At 34.3% G+C, this 18,588-nt stretch overlaps 1 protein-coding gene across 2 annotated transcripts in view; it reads right to left on the bottom strand.

Moving 5' to 3' along the window:
• The window catches only part of CACNA2D1 (calcium voltage-gated channel auxiliary subunit alpha2delta 1), a 491,057-nt gene that overhangs the window by 155,908 nt on the left and 316,561 nt on the right, over positions 1-18,588 (bottom strand). For both annotated transcript variants that reach the window (XM_032402277.1, XM_032402278.1), the window contains exon 6: positions 17,242-17,371. In XM_032402277.1, the coding sequence (XP_032258168.1) occupies positions 17,242-17,371 (130 nt within the window). The remainder of the gene's footprint in view (positions 1-17,241; positions 17,372-18,588) is intronic.

The following is an 18,588-nucleotide window of genomic DNA, read 5'->3' as shown; positions in this document are numbered from 1 at the left end:
CCCTTAGCTCAGAAAAAGTTGACATTTATGCTATCAACATCAAAATATAGACTATGGGAGGATACTTTTTTCCCTAGGTTAAGGTTTTTTGTTTTTTTAGATTTTATTTATTTGATAGATAGAGAGCGCACACAAGCAGTGGAGAGGGGCAGAGAAAGAGGGAAGAGCAGACTCCCCCCTCCAGAGCAGGGAGCCCAATGTAGGGCTCGATCCCAGGACCCCGAGATCATGACCTGAGCCAAAAGCATACACTTAACCGACTGAGCTACCCAGGCGCCCCTAGCTTAAGGTATTTTTATTTATTTTATTTTTTATTTTATTTTATTTTTTTAAGATTTTATTTATTTATTTGACAGAGAGAGACATAGTGAGAGAGGGAACACAAGCAGGGGGAGTAGGAGAGGGAGAAGCAGGCTTCCCCGCGGTGCAGGGAGCCCGATGTGGGGCTCGATCCCAGGACCCTGGGATCACGACCTGAGCCGAAGGCAGACGCTTAACGACTGAGCCACCCAGGTGCCCCTTAAGGTATTTTTAAATGAAATTTCAATCAATGCAGTTTGCTGGAAAAAGTTCTACACTCAAATGCTATACATATATGAAATGTATACATATGTGCATTTATACAAAGTAAAATCAGGATTAAGATTTGAAATGGTATTTTAAATATTTCAATTTTCAGAATATTTCAAACAGTTTTTATTTTTCTGGAAAATGCTTTAGTGTCATTCTCTAAATACAGCTTAGAAATTTTTAAAACTTACCATTTTTGAAATGTATAAATCATAGTTAAGACCAGGAGTTCATGGTTATATAAGATAAAAATGAAATTTAAATATTTGGCACTCTTTTACATTGAAATCTATACCTTACTATTTATACCAAACACAAATGTAAGTGCAGGTATAACACATATGTAAATATAGCCTTCCTTGATAGACTCCTATCCTCAGGGATTCTTCTGGGTATTTGTATGATTATATGAATAGATTAATTTTGTAGTAACTATACACTAACATAAAATGAAAATCTGAAGAAAATAACTATGCACGTGTACTACCGTATGTACTAAAAGAATTTGAAGTTTGAAATTAAGAATGTCTTGGTCACAACAGAATTTTCAACTTTCACTGTACCAAATCATCCTTCCGAAGGTCTGAACTCAGCATGGCCAGAATCTCGGGGATGTGGACAGAAGATAATGAGCCACACATGATGTCTTCACTATTTTGCCATAAATTCAACAAATGAACACCAGTAAAATGCCAAATTAGACAAAGAACTCACAAAACAAATGAAAACCTAAAAGCTCCAAAATGCACCTTTTAAACATAGTTCATCATTACTTTGAAAATCATGAAGGCATATACTATTCCAATTTGACCCATTGAAAACCTTTATTTTTTCAATTTTCATTAACACTTTCTGATTATAAGACTTGATAGAAATATTTCAATATGTAATTCAATATATAAAAAATCTGTATTCTTTATATATGTATATTCTTTATAGCCAACTAACCCAGGTTAAACTTAAATCTCTTATTTTGAAAATGCCTTCTAGCCTAATGATTACAATTATATTTTGTCATAAATTATCAGCAGTCTAATCATGTCAGTGGGAAGGGTAGTTAACATCACATATTGTAATAATTTAATTTTGAGTTTTTTAAAACAAACTGATAAATTAGAGACTATCATTTCAACATGTAGGATTTATGTATTTTTATAATACCTCAATTTGACTGTTGACTTGGAAATGAACAAAAATGTGGATTTAAAATGGTCAGTCTGAAATTAATCTATCATTCAATGTCCTAAGAGAGAAAGCTTTGAGTTTTTGTTTTTCCTAAGCAGTCATATTTTTAAAATCTCGATTAAAGAAAGAAAAACAGAATAAAAGATTGAGAATAAGAGAATAAAAGTGACATTTATTTTATGGCTATAGAAAAATCTGTTTGATAAGGGATTTAATATTTGGTAAATACCAGGCTTTAAAATTTATTTTGGAGAGGCGCCTGGGTGGCTCAGTTGTTAAGCGTCTGCCTTCGGCTCGGGTCATGATCTCAGGGTCCTGCGATCAAGCCCCGCATCGGGCTCGCTGCTCCACGGGAAGCCTGCTTCTCCCTCTCCCACTCCCCCTGCTTGTGTTCCCTCTCTCATTGTCTCTCCCTTTCTGTCAAATAAATAAAATCTTTTTAAAAAAATTTATTTTGAAGACAAACTTTGAGATTAAAATTCTGATTCTCAGGCACCTGGGTGGCTCAGATAATTAAGCATCTGCCTTCAGCTCAGGTCATGATCCCGGAGTCCCAGGATCGAGTCCCACATCAGGCTCCCTGCTCAGTGGGGAATGGGCTTCTCCCTCTGGCCCTGCCCCATTCTCATGCTCTCTCTCTCCCTCTCACTCTCTCTCAATAAATAAAATCTTTAAAAAAATAAAAATAAAATTCTGATTTTCAAATATTTAGGGAAAAAATCCTAAGAAGCAGAAGAAGCCAGGTAGTTAGTCATTTTATAAATAGAATGATGACACAAAGGTAAGTAGAAGAAAGAGGGATATTTTAGAGCTTAGGTAGGCATAACTATCAGAATATAGTTAATATGTGAGTATGTGAGTGTGTGTGAATATTTACATGCATATAATATGTATATGATTTTAGTGGGTAAAACATCAAAGTAGTGTGTTTTTCCTCACTCATCCTACAAACCCATAGCTTATTGTTAGTGGGATCCAGGCATGGAAGAGGGGTTAGTCAGTGCAGTATGTACTCATTCAACTCAGGGCCTTAGACTGATGCAAGTTTCATCCATTTCCACCCGTATGGTCATGTGGAGGGAAGAGAGTTCCAGAAAATCTAACGCAGACATTTAAATTTACCAGTTGAAAAGCCACACACAGCATTACCACCATAACCCACTGGGCAGCACCAGTCAAGTCCTAATGGCAGGAAGGAAAAGGTCTGATCCTTCAATTTGTCTGAAAGAGAGACTCAGATACAGATGAGCAATGCAGTCTCTACTAAGCTTTGGCATTTAGCACAAAACACTCATTAAAAGTGCATTCATGGAATGATTATTTTTAACTTCATTAAAAACATGACCTATAAACTAGACAATCATGGCTTCTCTTTTAATTATGATTTATATACAAGAACACAAAAGGAACCACCTAATAAAAGGCTGAGTCAGGACTGTCTTTGGAATCATCTGTGGAACATGGTTCCATGGAGAAGACTGCTCTGATAAAGAGAGGAAAAAAACTGGCCACATGTTGAAATTCTTGAAAGGTAGAGATGAAATATTAAAATATTGTGATTATGCTATTATGTGACACATAGTCCAAATAACTCATCTTTCTACCTAATTCCTAATGGTCACTACATATAGCTTATATAGTTTGCTGAAATACTATAATGTACAAAATGCACGAGTCAGTTATTTAACAGCCTTATTTTCATTCTTATATTCGGATTTTCTCATATTCTCTGTATAAATCAGTACCAGTTATACAATTAGATCCTTGTAAACTACTTTACATTTATTCAGATTTTCTTAGAATACATAAAAACAGAGATCGCTTTCAATCTTAGCATAGCCTTTAGAGAAAAATAGAAACAATTTATGTAATGCCCTATGAGTAAAATATACCTAAATACCCAGATAGGTATTGCTAATGCTACTCTTAAGAATTGGCCTATCATAGCAAAATATTTTATCATTTATGTTCAGTAAACTTAACTGCACTTTAAAGATTAAAATCTTATCAACTCTGAAAAAACACCACTTATTACACAAAAGACTGTAAATTAAAAACTTTATGTCTTTCAAAGTAAATATACTCTCAAATTCAGAGTTTCAGACTCACAGTCTATTCATTAAAATACTAAAATATCAAACTTTGCTGAAGTTCATGTTCACAAACTACACAGGATATGGTAATCACCTTCACCAAAGAGCTACAAAAATAAACTAATCAATATCAAATAATTCTAACTTAGTTCAGTGATATTTGAATTTAATTCTATAATTCATCCTGTTTTATTGTTTATTAAAACATTGATTTCTTTTAACTCGAATGAGTAAGATGATATGTATATGTGCTCAATTACACATTAAGAACTTCTAGATGTCATTTTCATTTGACTAAGATTAAAATTAAAAAAACAGGTATAAATTAAGATTTATTTATTAGAGGGAGAGAGAGACAGAGAAATAGAGAGACAGAGAACATGAATGGGGAAAGGCAGACAGGGAAAGAGAGGGAGAGAACCTCAAGCAGACTCCCTGCTGAGTGCGGAGCCCTATCTGGGGCTCTATCCCATGACCCTGAGATCCTGACCTGAGCTGAAGGCAGATGCTTAACCAACTGAGCCACCCACGCATGCCTATAGCTAAATTTTCTTAGAAAAATGAGGGCTGCTGATGTAATAGATTTTAACACTCATCTAACAATGGTCTGTTTTTATGTGCTTTCTTTTAATCCTCTTAACAGACCTTTGAGGTAAGTACTATGGTATGTATTAAAATATTCTCACAAATGCCAACTTTATTTTTGCTAAATCACTGTTTATTTAAATATTCACTGGACTATCATTTTCCTTTCATCATTTTAAAATTTCCCTACCCCTTAATTTTTTTTTTAATTTTGGTACCATTTTCCATTTCTATCAAAGGCTATCCATTGTACTCGAAACTTCACCATTGTAGGACTTCTCAATTTTTCTACTTCAGAAATTTTTCAAAAATCTTCAAAAACAACCTAGAGCATCCTTCTGAGAATAAAAAAAATCAGATAGTAAGTTGAATAAATTTAGACTCTTAAGAGAAGATTTTAACAGGACTGGGTTTAAAAAACAAACTGTAATACAAGTGAAATACAAATAAATAACTATGATCAGCGACTTCACTACAACTAAAATAAATAGCTTTCTGCATTAAGATGATTATATACCTAATATTTGCATGGTCTTTTAATATTATAGATGGCTATCACTCACTTCTATCAATTAGATACTTGAGAAAAGTTTCTATTTCTCAAATATTTTTGTAGATCCTTATTTGGAATTATATTTTAAACTGATGATCAGTGACTTCACTACAACTAAAATAAATAGCTTTCTGCATTAAGATGATTATATACCTAATATTTGCATGGTCTTTTAATATTATAGATGGCTATCACTCACTTCTACCAATTAGATACTTGAGAAAAGTTTCTATTTCTCAAATATTTTTGTAGATCCTTATTTGGAATTATATTTTAAACTGATGACAAACATTTTGGCCCTTTCAGGAATTATTTTATTTTTCAAATAGCTATCAATCTTTTAGAATTATGTGTGATGAAAAAATTTGGCTGTTTTTTAATATGGTAATTATTTTTTATTCTCTAGACTAGACAACTGGTATTGAAGCTAATTACAAAAAGGAATTTTTAGGTCAAAATACCAGAAATAACTATTACATATGCAAAATTATTTCTTAAAAGCTGTTCACATTTAGAAAGTAAATATTTGTTGGTTTTTTTTTTTAAAGATTTTACTTATTTATTTGAGACAGAGAGAGAGAGAGAGAGAGAGAGAATGCACAGAAGCAGAGCAGGGTATCAGACTTGGGGCTCGATCCCAGGAGATCATGACCTGAGCCGAAGGCAGACGCTCAACCAACTGAGCCACCCAGACACCCCAAGAAAACAATTTTATAAAAATATGTTATTTTAAATTGGAAATACAAAAACTTCAACAATAAATGACAAAAATACAGGGGATAAAACATTTTTTTCCATTAACCTTTCCATTAGAAATGGGAAAAGGCGGCATGTGTGTACTGAAAAATTCCTGAAACACTAGTTTTTGTCAGTTGTTTCTTAGTTTTGGGGTGGAGCTGATAAGGAAAGAAGGTCCAAAAATTAGATTATTCTGTAATGAGGATGTTCTATGGGTTAAGGATGCCCTCTAATTACAAAAGATCAAAATTAAATACAGAAATCATTTTAAGTATTAAAAATACCATTGAGGGGCATCTGGGTGGCTCAGTCAATTAAACAGCCGACTCTTGATTTGGCTCAGGTCATGATCTCAGCGTCTGGAGATCAAGCCCCGGGTCAGGCTCCGCACTGAGCAGGGAGTCTGCTTGACAATTCTCTCTCTTCCTCTGTCTCTGCCCCTCCTCCCACACATGCATGCACGCACGCGCGCTTTCTCTCTCTCTCCTTCTCTCTCAAATCTTTAAAACAAAATGTAAAAAAAAAAAAAAAAAATTAAACATACCATTGAATACAAGATTAGTTTCTTTGAAAAATAAAGCCTTCCACTATTTGTGTAACTCCTAGGGTCTATTTTCTATATTCCAAGTGGCCTAATAATTGCTGATCACTTCCACATCACTGACAGTGATTACCAAGAGAGTACAGAAACAACAACGGGTCTTCATATACTTGGAAGCGTAGTAATGGAACATTTCTTCATTCATGTTCCAGACCAGGCGAATAGGAAACAAGAAACGGCCCCAGTGTCCATGGGAGCTAATAAGGAACTTCTCCCAGCTTCTACTTACTATCATTGACAAGAAACAAAAACAACTTTTACACAGGAATGAAACAACGAGCAAGGTCTATATCACTGTATCTTTCCAACAGTATGTACCTTAAGCACTATTTTTTTAAAAGGGTTGCGTATTATTCATTAAGTTAAAATATAACTTCATTTGCTCTACTAAGTACTGACTAAATCCCATTTCAATATTCGTGTAGCTCACAGCCCCTGAACTTCTAAAATACAAGCTTTCTATCTTGAGACAAAATAGTGTTAGAATCTTTAGTCCATTCAAAGTCTTTCTTTTCTAATAGGACTTTAGAAAAATCTTTTAAATGCCTTTTTATCTCTAGGGAGAATTCTGCTAAGATTTTATACATGAAGCAAAATGCCAGATGATTAAAAAATTCTCATCTCAAATTCCAGGCCTCCATTTTCTCTCCAATTGTCAATCCCTTTTTAATTTGCTGTGAACAGTACTGTCAGTCTGTTTGGAAAGCTATTCTAATTTAAGATTTCATTATCTCTCTTCTTCAACCTTTGAATGGCCTGTCACTTGTTATACGCATCATAGAAAGCTAGCCAAGTACACTTCTGATTTCCAGCTATCAAGTTTACAGAGGATTGCATTGTCCAAACATCCTTTCAGACCATGCTTCTATGTTCCCTCTCAAATTTCTCTATAGAAACAAAAAAAAACAGTGAATTTTTATTTGTTGTTCCCACTCAACCATAAGCAAAAGTGTAGAGATAACTGGACCTTTTGCAAATTCCTATTCTTGTTCATACATGAACTAAAAAAATTCACAGAATATTTTCTAACACAGCTCCCGCTCCCAGTAAGGTATGAAAAACAAATAGGAATTAAGGACATTTAATAAACCTGTTGTATAATATTTGATCTCTCCCTTAAGAAAGAGCACTGAGAAATACCAGCTCTGAAAAGAAGTGAAGATCTAGGATATTCCTTAGTGAGATATATGCACGCTAGACCAAGAGCTGGGATTTATGTGATCTATACAAGGATGTTAGTCTAACTAGATGAGGTTTACATTTAATTCAGTATCAAAATCAACCATGTATGTTGACAAAAGTTTTTTAAACACCTTTCTAAGTACTCTTGACTTAGAGGACATTCTTCATGAGGCTCCCAAGAACAGGAGAATTTCCATTTGGCCAAATAGGCAATAAGAAGAAAAAACTTTTGTAATGAAATATAGTACAAGAGACATACAGTAAAACATTATGAACTATGCAACATTTTATGCCCCAATTTTGACTGACTTGGTAGCATCTGCTAAGACTGGCATGAAGCATGTAGATGTTACTATTGTCCTACAGTACCCTAGCTGGTTCTGGGGAGGCCAATCTAAAATGCCACCTAGGGCTATGGAATCAACTAGCATTAAGTTCTCACCCTATAAAGATGTGTGTCTGCTGAATCAAATGAACTACAGAAGAGAAGAACCCAGCAAGAAATGTCTCAATAACCCACAAAATCGTTCCTCAAAAGAAAGAGTTGAAATTATCTGTAAGACCTATCATCTACCCATGTCTGCCCTAAAGCCACCCAGCCCAGCCACAAGGATCTTCTTCCTTCCTTTCCTTTCCTTGCTTCTACCTGGTGGGGGTAAAATTCAGAGAATGGCTAGGAAATGCTCACCTGTTGGCCCCTTTTCTACTGTAGGCTTCCATTAGCTCTCATCTAGGGGAGGGGAGAAGAGTTAATAAATACTAAGTCAAACTGGGAATTTTGACTATTACATGGGAATACACATTTTAATTTCTGAATTGAAACTTTTTAAACTGTTTTTAGGACTTAAAGTGACCAAGGCCACTTTATTATTACAAAGTCCCCAGGAAAGTCACTTTTATCCACGGAGTCATTGACTGAAAAAGTGTAGGAGGCTAACAAAATAAAGTTAGATTTTCACAACAAACCATGTGTCACACTTGTACAACAAAGTGACTTACAAATTTTATCAAAAGTATTATGCCCACTTGTCATTAGTACAAAATTTTATGAATAAAGAGATTAAGTGAAATAAATGAAATATATACTTGAGAGATGTTAATGTGACATGTATAAAATGGAAAAGACTGGGTAAAACAACTTAAATTTTGTTTAGAACATGCCAGAAAAATTCTGCTAGAAATAAGGAGTAGTTGTCAATAACATGGCAGGTGATACAAAAGACAGAAGCAACCACCATTATAAACATATAAGAGGTGAGTGAACCTTGCAATAGTAGCTACCTCTAGAGCTAATTTACAACTTTATTTTTAATGAGATCTACGGATTTTTACAATTCCAAATATCTTAATGGGTTAAAATATCCTTCAGGTTTCAATTAAGGGACTGAGAAGCTTTGAAAATTGAACCAGGAAGAGAGTGTTCCAAAATGAAATCAATGAACAGAGTGTTCCAAAATGTAATCAATGAACAGAGTGTTCCAAAATGTAATCAATTTGTAGTGTGCACAGAACATTATCTGCACAGAACGGTAAACAATTTGTCAGCACCATCCTGGATACTGGGCTCCATGATCGAATGACTAGACAATCGGTTCTTAGAACAGTCTTCTGCCCTCTTTTAAATGTGACAAAACAAAAATCAAACAAAACCACACTTCAGTAACTATAAATTTCAATCTCTATATCTGCAAAGCCTACATATCCACTAAATAACTTAGGGAATTCTCCACGAAAGTGATCAATCTAATCATTACTACAGAGGGTCAGAATTGCAAATTCACTGTCATTCCAATCAGATCTACTCATCTATTGAGTTTGGTGAACATTAATTGGTTTCCAGGGCACAAGTGCTTCAAGGGCAAGCACAGAAATCACGATTCTGAATTAAAATGAAAAAAAAAAGGGGGGGGGCTTGTAAATCCAAATATAGCAGCCAAATATTTCTCAACTATTGTATTTCAGTACAAAGTATGAAATATCCAACAGAATTTTTTCATACCTTGTTTTTTATTCTTTTAAACCCTGAGTTAAAAACTACAGCATTTTTTTCCTCAGGAAATAAATTTGCGTTTTTGTCAGCTCTGGCTGCCACAACAAAATACCACTGACTGGGTGGCTTAAATGAGAAATTTATTTTCTCACAGTTCTGGGGCTGAGAAATCAAAGATCAAGGTGATTGCCTTTTTGAATTCCTGTGATAGCATTCTTTCTGGGCTTGCAGACAGCTGCCTTCTTATGTCCTCACATGACCTTTTCTCTGTGTGAGTACATATAAAAACCTCTTCTTATAAGGCCACCAATCCTACAAGATTCGGGCCCCAACCTTACCAGCTCATTTTACCTTCATTACCTCCATGCAGCTTCTATGTTTGTGTCCTCCCAAAATTCCTAGATGGAAGCCCTAATCCCCATGAGACAGCATTAGAATGGGGCCTTTGGGAAGTCATGAGAGATAGAGGATTTCATGCAGATAGAACCTCCACAGTAAGATTAGGGTCCCCATAAGAAGAGGAAGAGAGCAGAGCTCTCGCGCGCGCACGCTCTCTCTCCACATGTATGAAGAGAAGGTCATTCGAGCACAGAGCAAGATGGTGGCCATCTGCACACCAGACAGAGAACCCTCACTAGGAACCATGCACACCAGACAGAGAACCCTCACTAGGAACCATGCACACCAGACAGAGAACCCTCACTAGGAACCATGCACACCAGACAGAGAACCCTCACTAGGAACCAAATCCACCAGCACCTTGATCTTGGACTTCACAGCCTCCAGAACCGTAAGAAATAATATCTACTGTTCAAGCCACTCAGTCTATGGTATTTTGTTAAAGCATACTGAACTAGAACAGTATCAGTAAAAATCAAAGCCTTTGCAATTATCCATTAGCTATATATGGCAAGGCCTCTGCTACCCAATCCTCAAGGCCTTCCTTTATCTATTTTAAAATACCAACTCCCCACTCCTAACCCAGGAACTACCTATAGCCCTGCCCTATTTTTATATAGAACATTTATTATTCTATCATGTAGCCCATTCTATTATTTGTTCATTTTATGTTCCATTTCCATCCACTACAGGCAAAATAAAGAGAATATTTTATAATTTTTCTACTCATGATACATATTGAACATATCTGAAACTAATCTCAAATTAGTAAACTTTCACTTAATTACTGGCTGCTTTTGAAGTAATTCAATAATACCATGCTTCATAAAACTAATGTGGTCCAGGTTATCTTATCGTGAACTTTCCTAGATTTCTACCCTAATACAAGATAGTTAATAACATTTTACCTCAAACCTATAATACTGCTATATTATAAAAGTGTTATTTTTCTTAGCACATATAAATATAATATATATTATTTGGTACTTTGAGAACAGAGCACAACTTTGATTTTTGTCTACAGGTTTTTTTTTTTCTGAGCTATCCCATAAATAATTCAAAATATTTGTTAAATATGCCAAATACAGATGAAAGATATATACTCATGAGATAACTGAAATTAAAATGTATCAACAATCACTATAGTCAAAAGAAGAGAATGCATATTTCAAAACCAAACACTAAGTGAAAAAACAATTTAGCTCTATAGTTGATAGCTCTTGCCCTTTTTTGTTAACTTTTTACAAAGTCTACTTTGGTTATAACCAAACCAGTTACATCCAAAGTAATCTACCTTATTCATATTAATTATTCTAAGTTACATCAAATAATCCTATTCCCCATGGTTGCATTTCCTTCAAATCACTTATCCAAGAGCTCCCAATTTTACTCTTTAATTTCAGTTCGTTAAAGAAAAGACATACGGGACAAACTTTATTTCTAATTACAATTTAAAATCTAAGACTATACACTGAAAGTATTTTACCAATATTATGTAAAGTTTCCTCTTACAAAATGTATTTGGTGAAGCAATAATATAAAGTAACATCAATCCAGTGAAATCTTTTCACATGGACTATACTTTGTTGAAGAAAAATGACAGACTTGTGAATCCAGCCTTTTGCCCAAGAGCACCAAATATTTTTTTTAAAAGAGTTTTCATCTGTCTTTACAACTATTGAAACTGTAAAGTCAGACAGCCTTATTTTGAGGATGCCAATCAACTAAAATATTAACTTTCTTAAAACTATAAAAGAGATATTACCCACATTGTTACTTGTTGGAATAACAAAATGAGTTGTTTAAAACCAATGTAAACTATTAATTAGCACTCTATAAATAAGTGATGTCTATCTCTTGAAACAGATTTGTTGTTAAAATTTATAAAGACTGAAAAGCTATCTATACAATTGTCAGCAAAGGTAGGGCAGCTTTTTCCTCTATTTTTTATACTGATATCATTTGAGATACTGTAGCTATAAAGACAAAATAAATCAACAGCAAGTTAAATTGCAATTGCAGTATTAGTAATTTTAAGTAGTTCAATTTATAAGAAGTATTGTTAGTAAAGCAAGTGAGACTTTAAAAGACAAACAATTCCTGAAAATTCTGTCTTCCTTTATCAAAATGAATACTCCCTTAAGATAAAAGTTCATTTTTTCAGTTTCTAAAATGGAAATAATTGTCTTGCTTACATTATAATGTAAGTATAAGGACAAAAGTATTGAATACCTGAAAATGTTATGCAATTTGGAGTTACTATTTTCCCTTATTACTGAGATTCTTTTGGAACTATAATAATTCTATAAAATCTTCTATTGATAGATGACTATAGAGCATTCTATGAAGACATTTCCTATACTTGGATCTAAAGTGATTTAAAAAATAAGGTTCTGTAACTGAAAGCAAATTGTCCAAATATTCAATCCTTCTTTTACTAGTTTCTAGGTTTGTTTTTTTACAGTCCAACACAGAAATTGGATCTGAAAATTAAGTATGGCTTGAATGCCCTCTAAAATTAAGGTTGGTACCAGTGAAATTCTCAAAAATGAACACTTTCAGATATGGCTTTAATTAAATGTACTACTCTAAAACTTTAAATATATCAATGAGCAAAGATAATCCCATTTCAATTCTTGGGACTTTAAGAAGTAATTGCCTCTAAGAAATTAGAACATGAGATTCCTTATGAGAATATAGTCACACAACTGTTTTAGAGAAAGAACAGGCTGTTTCCTTCAGTTAAGCCTTCAATTAAAGGAAGCTTTCACATTTATTAAATTCGGAAACCTAGAACAATCCTGTAAATCTGATATATTCCGATGAACTTCATGAAGAATACCGGTAATCATTAAATTTCAAGATCTTCTTGACATTTCTGATTTTACTCCTGTGTCATTTACTCACACAGCCCATAACATGGAATATGAATTTTAAAAGAGTAGAGGCCAGAGAGGTCAGAGTCTTACTGATGAGATTTCAGCAAAGGGGGAGAAGCCACTATTAAGATAAATGAGACTAAATAATCCAAGACAGAGCTTTCTCTTTTTTTAATTAAGACACGTTCCCAAGTATGCCTTAGACTTCTGAAAACACCTATTTAAATATTTTATCTCATTTTCAAAATCAAAGTATTTTTTATTCCCTGAGACTATTAAGATCATCTTCTGCAGATATGTACACATAGTTTACTCTAAATTGGAAAGAAAAACATTTATAAAATTCGAAACTTTTGAAATATACTAAAAAAAAAAAACCTATGTATACCATGTCGCAATTAATATTATTTTTAAAATTATGTTTAGGTTCACTTTGTGTCTATTTTCATGTCTGTTCCAGCATATAACAGATGAAGACTTTAACTATGTATGATTTCAACTGAAAAGAAAAAAAAAAATCAAAAGAGGGAAAGAATAAAAAGTAAGAAAATAAAGATTATCACGTAGAACACATTATCTTACTAATTCCAGTGGACAATTCTGTCTCCCAAATAACATAAGAGTTAAAATTAACTCTAAAATATCAAGAATTTCATTTATTATAGTGATTAAAAATATAAAGATTGGAATTAGACTTTATTTGAAGTCTGACCCCATCTCTTATTAATAATACGGCCTTTCCTTAAAGACTGCTTCAGTTTTCCCTTCTTCAAAATTACTTAAACAATGTTATAGTAAATAAAGGAGATACTACATTAAAAAAGGTTAGCATGGAGTCAAGCAGCTACTAATTCAAAAAAAATGGTGTTATTAATTAACCAGGCCAATGGAATTGTGGGGTCTTCTGACCCTTGTTGTTCACAAAAGGTATGCACAAGGTAATTTACTAGACTGGTAAATTAGGCACTAATTATCAATGGAAAAAATGAGAAATCCCTTTTTTCACTGATTTCTCAAACATGTCATTGAGAAACTAAGCACAATCACTTTATTTTTTTCTGGGTAACCTACTCCTGAGGAGAAATCTTTCTCCCATTTGCAGCCTTCTAATACTCTAACAAGAATCTCTAAGTTCAGGAAAAGGCAAGTTGAAAAGCAGTGTGAAATATCTCATTTGGACATTAGTTCCTGCATTTAAAGTTATTCTACGGGACTATGGCCCCAAACTGTTAATCATGATTAGCTTCAGTAGCTGCTATTGCTGGGCACTTTAATTTTCTATGTTAAATATGTATGCTATATTAAAATTTGCCATAATGGTATACGCTTTTTAGAGGGGAAAAAAAACTTTTAAAATGTGTAAAGTATCCATATCCTTCCTTGAGAACTGAATGAAAAATTTGAGGATTTCTTGACAATCCCTAATAGATTGCCTGAACCGCAAGGAAATTTTTCTACAGAGAGGAAAAAAAGATTTACTGTTCCGTAGGAACGTGAATGAGAGAAACTATGAAGAGCCTCATTATTTTGTATACCTGAAGGGAAAGAACTGGGCTGAGTGGGCCAGCGAGGTAATGGAGTCTTTATACCATACTGGGACTGAAATGGTGTCTCATGCACCATCCAGACCAGGAAGTAAGCTCCTGGCCTTAGAGAGACACCTCATGTGCCATACAAATCAGTAAGTACGCGCAAACCCTCCTCTTTCCCAAGTTTCGTCAGTGAAGGGCCCCATGTCCAGCAAAGAACAGTGCTGTGACCCACTGGCTCTTTCTATCCTATCAAAGGTGGGGAGAAGTGGGCAGAATCAGCACAAAGACAAAGCTCTTCAAAACACCCATCCCAACTTCCCCAAACCTCTACATCCACAAGCAAGCAGATTAAAACCACAATACACTTAAACTTTTTCTTTTTCTTTTCTTTGGGAATGACAAACAATAATCTATGGACTTGCTCAGACAATCTATCTTGACTACTGATTCTGGACAGACCGCCTCCCCAAGAACATGCAAATATATATTTTAACAAAGTGTTCCACAGATTAAAAAAAAAAAAAATCAGTGACTTGAGTATCTTCTTGATAATGATACTGATTTTCAGGAGTAAGGAAAAAAAAATCTCCAAATATGAGGCAACAAAACAGCAACACAATAATGACAGCTTTCTAACAAATTGAAAACACTGAAGTTGGCCTCAAGTTTCTTCAACACAGTAATACAGGACCAAAAAAAACAAAAACAAAAACAAACAAACAAACAAAAAAAAACAGTGCCAGGAAATCCATAGAGTACTGACCAAAAAATTATTGTGACTCAAAACTTCCATATCCAGCCAGTGTGTTCTTCTAATGTGAATTCAATAGGAAGATATAATTTAAACGTAGTAAGATTATTTTGTTGGCATACCCAAAAAACAATTGGTGATAAAAAAAATTTGAAATGAAGGTGGATGAAAATTAATTTTAAAAAAATTAGAAATAATCATACAGCTTATATTGTCTGAATAGTTTTAACAGTTACAAAATGTAATTGCAAATATCAAGATAGTTCTTTTAAACAGTACACCATGATCAAAGTTTAAAAAAGAAATCTGAACCCAAATCCCAAGTAATTCCTAAAAGAACCTGGAATAAACAGTAAAGAAGTCTAATTACGTTTAATTCTCATGTAACAACAGAAACTACCCATATACATCATTTTGTTTCTTTTATCAATAAAGAAAAATCATACATTTAATATCTTAAAAGAATTGATAGGAAGAAAACGTTATGTACTTTTTTAAAATTAAAAACAGAATACAATAATTTGATCAAGAGGAAATCTGTTATGAAAAGAATTACATATGCATTTCAAATTCCCTTTTAAACAATCTCAGTGAATCCAAAATATAAATGATAATTTATATTATTAGTCCCTGTACTTAGTCCCCTGTGCTTAAATAAACTTGAACTGTAATTAACAGTAACAAAAAACATTTAAATAGCACCTACTACTAGGCTGGAAAACAAGTATATTAACTTACTTTATCCTCGCTCATCTTTTAGTTTAGTAATCTTATCCCCATTTTACAGGTGAGAAAACACTTGCCCAGAAATTTAAAGGATTTGCTTAAGAAAAAAATATCGCAGGGGCGCCTGGGTGGCTCAGTCCTTAAGCGTCTACCTTCGGCTCAGGTCATGATCCCAGGGTCCCGGGATCAAGCCCCGCATCAGGCTCCTGCTCAGCGGGGAGCCTACTTCTCCCTCTCCCTGTCACTCCCCATGCTTGTGTGGGCTCTCTCTTTCTCTGTCAAATAAATAAATAAAATCTTTTTAAAAAAGAAAAAAATATTGCAAAGGGGCACCTGGGTGGTTCAGTCGCTTAAGCGTCTGCTTTCAGCTCAGGGCATGATCCTGGGGTCCCGGGATCGAACCCCACTTCAGGCTCCCTGCTCAGCAGGGAGTCTGTTCCTCTCTCTCCCTGTGCCCACTGCCCCACCTGGTGCTGTCTCTCAAATAAATAAAATTAAAAAAAAAAATACTGCAAAAATTTAGCTTTGAACTCAGGCCATCTGGCTCCAGAACCCAGGCAGTTCTAGACACCCAATTCACTCTACAGCCTCTCTAATTAAGGGGAATATAAGAAAAGTACTTTTAAAAATCTCAAATGGTCCTTTCTTATTACTAATTACTTAGGCAAGAAGGCAGAGTAGAAACTGGTTAGAGAATGGTGAACATAGGAGCCAAGAGCTACGACTGAACAAAGACCCTGCTTTCTGGGCCTTGGGTAGTCCTCATAGACAATAGATTATCCTAGTCAGATTCTCAGGCTCTACCCTTACTAATATATAGGGTATCTCTGTCACTCCACTGGTACAAGCTCCCTGCCCTATACCGTCCTAAGGAACTTATTCCTCTCCCTTTCTCTCAGTGAAGCCTTCTCCAGCAAGTCTTCCACTCAGTGGTTCTCTATTTCTTTAGTCTTTCCCAGCATTTATCTTGAGCCCATAACATATGGAGAGGCAGGTATTTTTTATCTATATCCAAGGGTAAGACAGGCAGACACATACAGAAAACCCTAAGATGGGACTGAAAACTGCAGTCTAAAATGTATCGCTCTCTGCCTTTACAGTTTGTCTATTTGCATTTGTGTGCACTTGTGCTATGTAACTTTGATTTTTTAAAAGTCTATCTATTAATTTTCAGTTTCGATGGCAATAGGGAAGGCAGATTTTTTTACTCAATATGAATAGAAGGACATCTCCAATGGACGCAGACTCTCCTGCAAATATTCACATAGTGAGGCTATAAGAACATCAACTGCTCATAAAAATCAGATTTCTTCTTTTATACAGAGTTGACCACAGACTCTTAAATGATATGTAAACAAAACGGTATCCCATTTTTTTCTTTTTCTTCCCCAAATCTGAGATATAAAAGACAGACAAGAGCATGGTATTCCAACAGCTGTTTAAATTCTTTTACTTACAGCCCTCATAGATGTCCGTGGGAATATGGACTGCGGCATGTTGATAGGATATCTGTCGTCCAAAATTAGCATCCTCAATAAAAACAGGTTTTATCCTCTGGCTGCCTGGCTCACTCTCATTTTTTTCAGGCTGTATCAGAAAAGATAGACAAGAAAAATAATATTACAACTTGAGATAACAGATACTCTCACATTCTTGTCTTCATTTGACAAGTGCATGGTCTTCAAAAAAAAACAGATCTATAAGAATATTTAAAAATATAGTACCATGATGACATCAAGACTTACTGTGGTACTTGTTTTCCAATATATAGAAATATCAATAGTTGTGTTGTATACCTGAAACTAACATGTTATATACTAAATACATCAGAGACAAAAAGAAGCCATGTTGAAAAAATATTGTAAAAAAAAATATAGTACCATGATGACATGAGATACACAAATAACATTCAGGTATCAGAATTAGCGTTATCTTTCTATTATTCACATTAAAATCTAACTTCTCTCCTCATTTCTTCAGTGTTGGAGTCACTCAGGATCATCCTGACGGGACCAGAGCTTTTTCATATGCAGTACTTATTAAAATGTACATTTATAGAACAGGATAAATTACTTTAAACACAATTGAATTAAAATTATCCCTCAATATAAATTTCACTGTCTATGCTACTAAGTTTTTATTATGCAGTTGAGGATAATTCTTGGTTTGACAATTTATGGTAAACATGACTGCAAAAAGATAGCAATAAAGGATTATTTTATATCATGTTCCCTTGCTTTTTGCAGGTTTTCCAGTTGTACCAATTTGTGTTTTAAAAATAAAGTATACTAGAAAAGATCTTTTGTAACTAAGCACTATTAAATCCTAACTGCAACCATTTTGTCTCCTGAGGTAGGAGGTAAGGTCTAATCAATAATGATTCAAGAAAAGCCCACAGGAGTTTAAGGTTGAGAATTAATTTTCTATCTATTGAAACCAGGCTTTTGATACCGAATTACTTTCTTGCTCTCCCCTGGCAGGAAACTGAGAATCACATTCATTGATCCAAAACGCAGCTCTGTAACCTTTTCGTTGTTGCTGTTTTGGCTAATGATGTTAATTTTTTTTTTTTTTTTCAGTTCAAATACAGTTTTAAACTCTGCCCTTTTTTTAAAAAATTAAGTTCAGATCTATATTTTCAACTCAATGTTGGAGACTGTTTTCCATATTCCAAAGGTAATCGCCTCAAAACCAAACTGAAAAACAAATCACATTTGACTCTTTTTGGCAGCACACTACAGTGATGCAAGTGATAAACAGGAGAAAAGACGTAACTGGACAACCAGAAAATTTCCCGAGAAGGC

This window comes from Phoca vitulina, unplaced genomic scaffold (genome assembly GCF_004348235.1).
Source record: "Phoca vitulina isolate PV1807 unplaced genomic scaffold, GSC_HSeal_1.0 scaffold4, whole genome shotgun sequence".
NCBI classification, from domain to species: domain Eukaryota; kingdom Metazoa; phylum Chordata; class Mammalia; order Carnivora; family Phocidae; genus Phoca; species Phoca vitulina.
The sequence above is the reverse complement of the archived record's forward strand: the minus strand, read 5'-3'. Positions and strand labels throughout refer to the sequence as shown.